Source organism: Pollachius pollachius, assembly GCF_949987615.1.
Source record: "Pollachius pollachius genome assembly, chromosome: 8".
In the NCBI taxonomy this organism is placed as follows: Eukaryota; Metazoa; Chordata; class Actinopteri; order Gadiformes; family Gadidae; genus Pollachius; species Pollachius pollachius.
In genome coordinates this window covers 18,457,604-18,467,705 of record NC_136941.1, presented here as the reverse complement: position 1 = coordinate 18,467,705, position 10,102 = coordinate 18,457,604, and the positions used below count along the sequence as shown (strand labels likewise).

The 10,102-nt window shown below is 40.9% G+C and overlaps 2 protein-coding genes across 2 annotated transcripts; both read right to left on the bottom strand.

Annotated features, from left to right (window-relative positions):
- Positions 1–2,474: 2,474 nt before the first annotated feature.
- Positions 2,475–4,691, bottom strand: LOC307079156 (pancreatic progenitor cell differentiation and proliferation factor A-like). The gene is made up of 5 exons (XM_079741273.1): positions 4,546–4,691; positions 3,503–3,600; positions 3,214–3,291; positions 2,993–3,086; positions 2,475–2,882 (listed from the first exon to the last, which is right to left on the bottom strand). Exons 2-5 carry the CDS (start codon positions 3,555–3,557, stop codon positions 2,726–2,728), a joined length of 384 nt encoding a protein of 127 aa, XP_079597399.1. The 5' UTR covers positions 3,558–3,600; positions 4,546–4,691; the 3' UTR covers positions 2,475–2,725.
- A 922-nt stretch (positions 4,692–5,613) lies between these two features.
- On the bottom strand, positions 5,614–9,079 carry LOC307079878 (tumor protein D54-like; the record flags this gene model as incomplete). The annotated part of the gene is made up of 9 exons (XM_079742380.1): positions 5,614–5,706; positions 5,788–5,836; positions 6,020–6,055; positions 6,425–6,451; positions 6,965–7,066; positions 7,595–7,642; positions 7,868–8,016; positions 8,556–8,659; positions 9,067–9,079. The coding sequence occupies 9 exons, from the start codon at positions 9,077–9,079 to the stop codon at positions 5,614–5,616; spliced, it is 621 nt and encodes a 206-aa protein (XP_079598506.1).
- Between the last annotated feature and the right edge of the window lie 1,023 nt (positions 9,080–10,102).

The following is a 10,102-nucleotide window of genomic DNA, read 5'->3' as shown; positions in this document are numbered from 1 at the left end:
ACACAATGATGAAGACGTGGTTTATTAACCTGCCATAATAAAGTAACCATTATCTGAGAACGACCTGGAGTAAAACTGAGACCCCCATGACTAAAAGGTTCAACCACAACAAACATATTTACTCTAAGGGCCTGAAACCTTGAATTATAAAAAGAACATGATCAATAAAGAAATTGAGTTCCACCTTCGCAAACACATCCGCGCTCCCTCCCTCCAGGCTGCTGTTCAAACATTGCCATGTAACTGGAAGGCCCTGTGTCGTTGTACACAGGACAGAGGTCACTGTCCGATTACGCAGAAAACAGGTGGCGAAAACAGACTACCACGAAAGTAGTCTGTTTGCAGTCCAGTTTATCCCAGAAATGAATAAAGAAAGACCAACGTGTCGGTCCTGATTCATTAGTCAGAGAGGTTGTTCTGCGCCTGACAGGACTGAGGCTGAGGGAGTCTAGGTGAAAGGCTATGCCAGGAGACAGGAATGGCACCCACAGCTGCCTGCGTCCCAGATTCCCATTTTATATTTAAACTGAGTGACGAATGGGATCTTACTTCTGAGGCCATCATGCTGTAATAGACTAGAGAAGAGTTGTTATCGCAATAAAATGACCACCTTGATTTTATCAACAAATATAATTCAAAATGCCCCGAGCCGTAAATTGTATTATCACAAGGAAAGTTTCATATTAATAAACATTTATACTCTACAGGTATATTCATTATTTAAGACGAAAAGTACAACATGTTGCTAAAAGAAATTGTTCTATTCTATTCGAGAACTTCTAGTTTCTAACCGATCTATCTCTAAACATGGTGGGGTTTCACCTTTGGACAGGGTAACCTACCTCTGAGGGGATGGAAGCAGCACGTCCGGCCTCAGCCCCAGGTCAACAGCCAGGAAGCCCCTCACCCGCAGCCCACGTGTCATCCACTCCTTGGGCTGCTTTTGGATCAGGGCTGGGTACAATTTTAGCAGCAAGTTGTACTCATGCCAGGAATAGGTCTACTGTTACAAGCCTGGAGGCGATGACTCATGATTTCGTCAGCTGGACATAGTGGCTCAGCACGGCTTGCACCAACATTCCCAGAGTGGGGCAGAATTATTAGTCATTTTTTGACGAGGTTTCTAGGTTGTCCCTTTTACAGCAAAAATACAAAATTGTGGCCTACATTTCAATATATGTTGAAATTGTGAAAATGATTCATTAAGATCAAATGTAGTTATTCTATATGCTGCCTTCCCCCAAGAATATTTTTTCATCTATTCATAGCGAGCATGCATTTCAAAATGCCTGCCCGGTTTTTTGAGGGCATTTGGCACAGGATCCTGTTAAGAAATAAGGGATGTTTAAAAATACACAAAATCCAATGCCAATGTGTAGACTTTTGACCAGACAGGACATGTTGGTTGTCACAGCAGGAGTTTAGGTCAGTAATACGAGCAATGGTGTTCTATATTAATTTACAAAATGTGCGCTTTTAATTATGGATGTAACGTATATAGCCTGTAAAGCAAACATCTAACCTTCAGTATGTATTAGAAAACCTAGTGTGCCACTCGCGGAACAGTATCACAGTTGCATGTGGCAACGTGCTAAAGCTATTAACAACATGACTGCTGAGAGACAAGTAAAGACATCACAAGGCTCTACCTGCGAAGAACAGGCAGTGACTTGCAAACTCAAGACATGACCAAATCAACAGACCTGCTTTCAAACACACTTCTAACCTTTAGCCTACATTGGGAAAAAAAAAACCTAGGGACAAATAAAGAATCTTGAATTCAATGTAGGCAGAAAGTTGGTGTCAATGCAGACAGGGGCATTAATGAAATCATTTTAAAAATATGTATTGAAATAACGTTTTTTTATGCAAATTTTCCCTTTCGTGAAATACTGATTCTTCTTCTCTCTCGAACTCAATAGGCTGTATAGTGGATGAAATACTAATGAACTATTTCACCAGTCTTGATATTAAGTGTGTGTAACAGAGAGTCAATAGGCTTTAAGTGGGTTTCATGGTTCTGAAATGTGTCTCCTGCGTCTTTAATTGTAAGCGATGGAGAAAAGCAAGGGGGGGGGGGGGTTCTAGCCGGTCTCCTGTTCCAACAGGTGACCTGGATTCAGCTGCTACAAGAGTGTGCCGTTATCTAAACGGTATAATCCAGTGAATTAACTGCTCCTAATCATCGCAAAGATAAACAGCTTGTGTCCGTTTAGCAAGTAGGCCAACTTCAGTAATTCCTTTCAGAACATTTTTCTTCAACATTTTCAATTGAATGAATGGATAAATCTGACCAGGTCTTAAATCTGAGTTGTTTTTCCAGAATCTTCAATCATAAAATAATCATACTACAGCAGGGAAAATGGAATGAACAACCAAAACAAATATATGATGTGTAATAGGATAAATATGAAACATGCCATGGTTTCAAGTCTGGGTAAAGATTTTGTTATGAATAAAATCAAAATACAACATTGCAAGGTTTGCTGCAAGTATTTTTATTTGCCAGCAAAATGAACAGTGTAAAAAGTGAAAATATTTGACTGTTTTTGGTCAAGATAAAAATATAGTAAATATCTTTCTATATATATATAAAGACAAACAAAGAGAGAAGGGCTGGGAGCATGCCAGCCGGTGACTCCATCTCCTGGTGAAGGACTATGTGAGTGCGTCGGCCGGCCGCTGGACGCTGGGCTGGGCTGGGGCGGGGGGGAGCCACTGGAATCTAGGAGGAAGTAGTCGGAGGGGACGTCGGAGGGGAAGCTGCTGTCATCGTTGCCTCAAACTTCCCCAAATCACTGCTTTCACTGAGCTGTCTCTTGCGGACCATCTCCTGAGCGATGCAGGTGATCTCCCCGTTTGTAACCGTGTAGACGCCGTTCCTGAAACAACGAGGGAGGAAACGCTGTCAGTGTCAACAGGTGATCTCTGGAATCAGACAAGGTCATTTTTTTCCTCTATTACGAAACACTGCAAACTCAAACCAACTTACTTTTGAGAGTCGGTGCCGTTCTGCATGGCGGTCTGGTTCTGTTTCCCGAAGAACAGAGAAGCCCACCAGTGACCAGAGTCTTGTCTTGGCAGACCTGAAGGAACAGAGCGGACCAGAGATGAGGCTCAACTCAAAACACCGGGCAGAGTTGAACACAGATATGACCCAGATATGACTGTGTTCTGCTGACCAAGTGCTGGCTGACGGGACTTGCTGCCTACCTGGGTGGTGTGGAATGACCTCGCCACTGTACTCTGCGCTGCCACAGGAGCTGTTGCTGGAAGTGGACCCTATGCGCCCTAAAAACAAGGTGGGGAGACATTTCACATCAGTTGAATGTTCTGGTGCATCGTATAATATGGTCAACAATCATCCAGAGAAAGGACAGCACATACAGATTGGCCGGGAATTATAAAAAGCAAACAATTATATTTTGCATAAAACCAGTCTTGTTAAACCAGACTCTCAGAGCCGTGTAGAGCATGATAAAATGGACGCCTTGTCACTGACTTCTGTAGTAATCATGAGTGGCGATGAGGGAGCCAGTTGATGGAATTGCTGCCATTTTGTCCGACCTTGTTGGTGTGAAACCGCGTAAAGATGGAAGACTGAGGGGGAAAGAACAGAATAATATTTTATTAATAACACTGTGGGGGGAATAAAGTTGCCACACTTGTCCTGTGAGGAAAACCTTCACAGTACAAGGTGCGACCAAATACTTGATCTGCTCATCCTTTTCCATCTTACTCAGCAGACATACGGAGTGCTTCCCGAGCTGCCACTAGGGGATCTGGTTTCTCCTGACTCAAATAACTGGACTGTGTTTGGATTCAGTGAACGCCATGCCACCTCTCATGGACTCGTGCTGCATGAGCAGGCCACGTTGCCATGGCATTGGTTTAATGGTCCATGGCTATTCAGCCTTGTCATTAAAAATAACTATGCTATTGCAAAATATAATTGATTGATGATTTAGGTGTGGACAACTCTTAAAAGAAAATAAGATATTTTGTAATACTTTACTTTTATGCTATTGCTATGCAATACTTTAATAATACTATATACTATATTTAGAATTTAAGGATGTATATTTAAAGATATGTGAATGTACCATACAACCTAATGTGAACTGTAAATTAGTCAGAGGCTGTTGTTCCAGATAGTTTAAGGAAACAACAGCAGGTGAGCTCCATATGGCTCTGGGCATGCCTACTTCACAGGCATCCCAGACGAGATTAACAAAATGACAAAAACATAGGGCTATCTAACTGGTTGGCTGACTGGTCTGTCTGGTTCCCTTATGGTAGCGGAAGTCTGTGTTGGAGCTCTGCACTCGAATAGTTTAACTTGGTATGTGATCATATAAATAAATACTAACATAGTAGAAGCCTACGAGCATTCTGAATAATATGTAGGCTATACAGGGGTCATATATGCCTGCACAATTGTTACTGACTCTTAACATAAGAAAGCTAGAGTGAATAGAGAATAGTGAGAATAGTAACTGGCCACACTAAAGAAAGCCAATTAGCAAGAAAAAAAGTGATCCTTACCTTTTGGTTTTTACTTGGATGTTTTGAGCAGAAACGGCGGTTAAGGTTCGGCAGGCAAAGCTGATGTTGAGATCTACTGATCGTTTTTATGTCCCATTGGTGGGCACTGTTTGCACCTTCTACTGTCGTTCGACTCGGTCCCTGTGTGATGCCTGAGCCTCGAGCGTCACTCGGCTTTTATACCAGTTGCATAAACTCGGACATGGGGCACGTGGAGGGCGCATGGGCGGTGGGAGGGAACGTGGGCGGGGAAACAGTGTCCCAGGAAAACGTGTTACTGGTCCCATGGCTGGTGAAACGTGCAGCAGCTCAATGTCACAGGTCGGACGCTTTGGATTTAGAAAATCTTTTAAATCCAGTTGCCACCCTCGTACGAGAGCTGGTCTGCTGCTCTGCTGTAAGTTGTAGGACTAAGAGGGTCTTTATAATGAGCCCTTTAGTATAGCATAGGCCTATTCTAAGTTGTATTGATTAACACTGTGTGAAAATTCCATTTGTTTTATTGGTTACATAAAAATTGGAAGCTCTTGCTGTAGGTGAGCTCCAACATTGGAGTCAGCCCTTTTAATAAACTGATTACAATGCATCATAATAACCAATGCTGCAACCAAAAGCTACGATTTTCTTTTCATAAAAATACATAAAATGTTTAATTTAAAAGACTTAATATAATATGCCCTATATTATTAATAATTATAGCTTTAAATAGCCATACAATTACAAACTGCATACACTTAGTTTCCACTTCAAGAAGTCACAAAATGCCGTTCACTTTTCAACCAATTTTAATTGAAAAATGTGAAAGTACAAAAAATACTTTTCGGTCAAATACTGTATTAACTTACTCCAAAGATTAATGGGTTTACACTGGTTTATTTAACACATAAGAGCCCCCCCCCCCAACACACACACACACCCTAACTCCTTGATATATATTACTGACTAATTAATATACTGTTCAATTATAATCTGAATAAACACTTTTAGAACCTCCGATTGTTAGCTGGGATGCAGACAACGCATCAAGGAGATTATCTCAAAACAAACAATCCATCCTCTCCTCCGCTCTCAGAAGGGTCCGTCCCTTGAGGTGCGACGTGAAGAGGGCTTCTCAAACCCTGACGTGTTTCCTCCGTCTCCTCGACCACCTGCCACCTTATCCTGAGGGAGTGAACCGTGACGAGAGCTGGTGTTTATGCATACACACAAAACACTGTCTGCTTAAAAGGGCTTAAAACTGACCTTAACACTGCCAACCATTTCTTCAAAAGACCTGAAAGTCGAGGAGGGTCTACATAGGATAAATACAGATATGTATCATGTTCATGGCGAGTTATTTTATCCACAAGAAAAGTTAAAATACCAAATAAGCATATGAACATAATTGTCCCAGGGACTCCTGATAAAATAATTGTGCTCTAAAAGAACATTGATTTTAGACGGTTAAACAGTTACCCTGAGCATTCAGCATTACCTCATGGCAGGAACACTGATGCTTTGGCCCAGGGGTCTGTGTGGACGTGAGGGAGCACAAGGGGAGACCAAGACACAAAACAGGGATAAGCAGTACAGCAGCCGCCGCCGGATCAACAACAACAACAGGCCGAGAACAAGGGCACTGGACTACGTCAGCAGAAGACAACATCATTCTGAATCCCAGCTCTGTTGGGATCGCAGACACAAGATACCATTTGTATCCTGGTCAGAGAGGCACTACAAAACATAGATAATACTATAGTCTATTGCATATTAAATCCATGATATGCAGGTTACATAATATACTTTGTAGATAGCATATATATATATATATATATATATATGTCAAATATAATAGATTAACCACTATCTTCATATTAGTACACAATGAGGTAAATCCTACCGAGCTGAGCTGGGAAGGGCTAGAGTTCTGATTGGTCAGCAGCATTAAGGAGGAGAGAAGGACATGACACATGAGTTCACAGACTCCTTCATCAGCAGCTTCGTCCCCATCTGAGTGGAGAACGCCACAGTCATAATGCTATGTGGCGCAACTTCATATGCAACCGTGTAATGAGATTGGCATAAACTTACTGGCTCAGCCAACATGACATGACAGGATTAGTAAGATGAATCATGAATGACTTATAGAGACACAATGTGTCATGTTGGAGTGGAGACATGTGTGCGTGTGTGTGTGTGTGTGTGTGTGTGTGTGTGTGTGTGTGTGTGTGTGTGTGTATGTGTGTAGGTGTGTGTGTGTGTGTGTGTGTGTGTCTGTGCGTGTGTGTGTGACTAAGAACAAAGTGAAATGTGGAAATTATATTTGAAGGCTTGTGGGGTTTTAAACGTTATTAGTTTGATGATACTGAATAATGTGACTGCATTCAAAATTAAGTGAAACTGGAAATACAGGCACTGGTGATGAGAGCACTGCCAGCACCTCATATCTGCAAGCCTCCTGGTGATGGAAACTCCCACAGTAGACAGAGCAGCAGTGGTCACCTGGCCGGCATAGGAGAGCGACTCCTGGGTCCTCTTATATCTATACACACCATACAGAAGATAGGGCTCAGTGGGGCATGAACCAAGGAAAGCTCTGATACTGTTGTGAGGAGGACATGGTGAACACAAACCGACAACACACACACACACACACACATGCACACACACACATTTGGACACACACACTTAAACCATGCACATATACAACCTGCTAGTTATACATTTACATTTAGGGCATTTAGCAGACGCTTTTATCCTAAGCAACTTACAATAAGTGCATTTTTCAGAACAAATAGAAACAATATATCGCTGTTGGTACAGTAAAGATATTTATAGAAATGTGTAAGCATTTACAATTTCTAGGTTAACCATTCCCAGTATTCAACAAAGATAGCTAGGATAAGACGCTACACAATGATAGGTAATACCCCAGCTACTTCTGCTCAGTGAGGCTATTGTGCTATTAACAGGACACTGATCCAATTGTACCTAAATCCTATCATCTGTTCCCACGGGTTCACAGGTTACCAGCCCCAGGAGAACAACAAGATATGATGTCAAAACTCACGCGTTGGAGTTACTGATGTCATCTAAAGTTGTAGCGGCTGTCATATATCTGGAAAACAAATGCAAGGTTTGCTAATAATGTAACCTATTAGTAATCTATCATTTAAAGTTAATGCATCCAAACCACGCCAATATGTGAGATATAAACCACGACAGGCTGTTTGTTTATTGGAAAATAATAATAACGCATGGAACGTTATTGACCAATCAGAATCAGGTATTCAACCATGCTGCGTTATAAATGTCATGATCTGTGACCGGGTCGTGTGCTTACGGGGCGGAGGTCTGAACGTCTTGCCATCCCTTGGCCAGGTTGTTCTTGATGTTGTTGAGCGGCGTCGTGCCTAGCTGTCTCCTGATGTCCATTGCATATTTCTCTTTTGCCAGAAGAACCTGTCGCAAAGTCTGGATCTCATCTTCCACCTAAACATCACTCAGCAGATATAAAGCCATGCTAATTATTACTCAGCAAATATAAAACCATGCTATGCCTAACTCAGCAGATATTAATTCATGTTCTTCAGCATTTTCAAAAGGAATGGAAAGAAATTATATGTGGCCTGTAGTAAAAATGCATTGCTATGCATGAGTTTGGGCTCCAGACATTGTCCATCGTATTGTCCCAGTGTAACTTATATGCAAACCTTTATGGACACGCAACATTGACCTCACATCCACTAGTTTGGACCCCAGGTCAATGCACACCCCACACTATGCCTTGCCAACTATACAAACTATACCTTCCTCTGCACTTCTTTATCTCTATAAAAAACATTTTTGGATGACGTACGGGCTGAATCTTATTGTATATTTCTTATTGTGTCGTATTGTAACTCTTTCCATGGCCATGCTCTCTCAAAACATTGACTTATTTATATTGTCTGATGCATTTTTCAACAACAACCCTGCGAAACTAGTATAATAGCTATAAACTATAATGAAGACAATTCAATAATTATTACCCTTGTTAACTCAGCATTCAGCTCGTCGACGTCTTCTTCTGTTAGATCAGAAGATCTAATCGTTGTCCCCGGAGAAATGTGCATCGATGGGTTGCCACCAAAACCTGCAAGCATATTGATTACATTGACTATGAAAGATGGAATTGCTATCGGCGATCGACGTAGGCTATCGTGGTAGAAATACACGCAAGTTATACAGGTTCAGTTTAGCCAGCAAAACACCAATAGTAGCAATGATGTTCTATCATTTTTATCACTTTCTTTTACAGAATAATTAGAATAATTCGTAGATTGTGTAGTAATATTCGCGTGCAACGTGTCTCTGTCCCTGGTGCTGAATCCTTAATGAGGGCTGGATAGCCGGAGTGCTACGTTACCTGTTGACACTAATGGAGCTAGCTTAGTTTTAAAAGACGTCTCGGTCACACATCTACACGGTATTCGTTTAACTAACGATATACTGATCTATGCGCATTGTAACCAACGCTTAACTACCGACAACACATCTTACCTTGCCGGTTCATTCTTGATACTTTCACTTGACGTCTTCGAACAAGGCAGAGGCTTACAAATGCTGCGTGCTGCTACTGTCCAATCGCAGCGCCCCGCAGCGAGGGTTGCCAGATTTGGCGGAAAATCTGTCCCAATCTGGCAACAATGCTCATCCCTCTGGGTACTGGAGTACAGACCCAGGGTGATCAGACGAATCAACATGGTTATAACAACAGAATCAATACTACACAAAAAAAATATTATAATTATATGTAGATAGATTATATTTAGTAAAAAGAACGTGATAATACAACTCATTAAAGCCAAGTCCAATTAAAACCCTATATCAGACAACCGAGTCATTGTAAAGTTTAGTTAGGAAATCCAATTTATATTGATTTATATAATGATTAGATTGTTAGGCTATTCTTTTTTCTTTTCTTTTTTAACATTTCCCTTATAGTTTGTTATTTAGAAGCTCATATCCTGGTTTACACTAAGCAAAATATATACATTTAAGCCTAGGCCTATTATTATTTTTTAACCAAGTATGAATTGTGATATTGGGTGTTTGTGATGAAAGTAATGATGATGTTAATAATTATGGCGTTGGTGGTGATCAGGATAGTTTATTTTCCGGATAAAGCTCCAATGCACAACCACAGACTGAACAGCATAACCATTGCCTGGCCACTATAAACTAACATTGTTGTTTTTTAGGCTAAAAAGCCCAACCTCTTTCAATTGACCGTATCTATGTTTGTAAGATGAGGGGTTGTCTCCATCTGCTGATTGAACCTAGCCTTCACACGAGGGCTTTAAACCTTATCTTTTGCCAAAAGAAAATGACTCCCAAAAGATATCCACTGTTGTCTATAAAAACAACCATCTACTCTTTGTTTACATTTTCAATTTGGGTTTTCTGATATGACTCATTTTGAACAATTTGGATCATCATTGGATTCATATTATTATTATTTTATATATAAATAAAGTGTATAACAACTGAATCCCTATCAGAAATATAATTTTCCTTTTAACTTATTGATTATGTT

What these genes read in the sequence shown, in the direction of transcription:
- LOC307079156 (XM_079741273.1), bottom strand. Translation starts at nt 3,557, where the DNA reads ATGGCAGCAATTCCATCAACTGGCTCCCTCATCGCCACTCATGATTAC. An exon ending in CACTCATGATTACTACAGAA is followed by an intron (nt 3,292 to 3,502) that starts GTCAGTGACAAG and finishes CCTTGTTTTTAG; the next exon opens with GGCGCATAGGGTCCACTTCC. An exon ending in AACGGCACCGACTCTCAAAA is followed by an intron (nt 2,883 to 2,992) that starts GTAAGTTGGTTT and finishes TCGTTGTTTCAG; the next exon opens with GAACGGCGTCTACACGGTTA.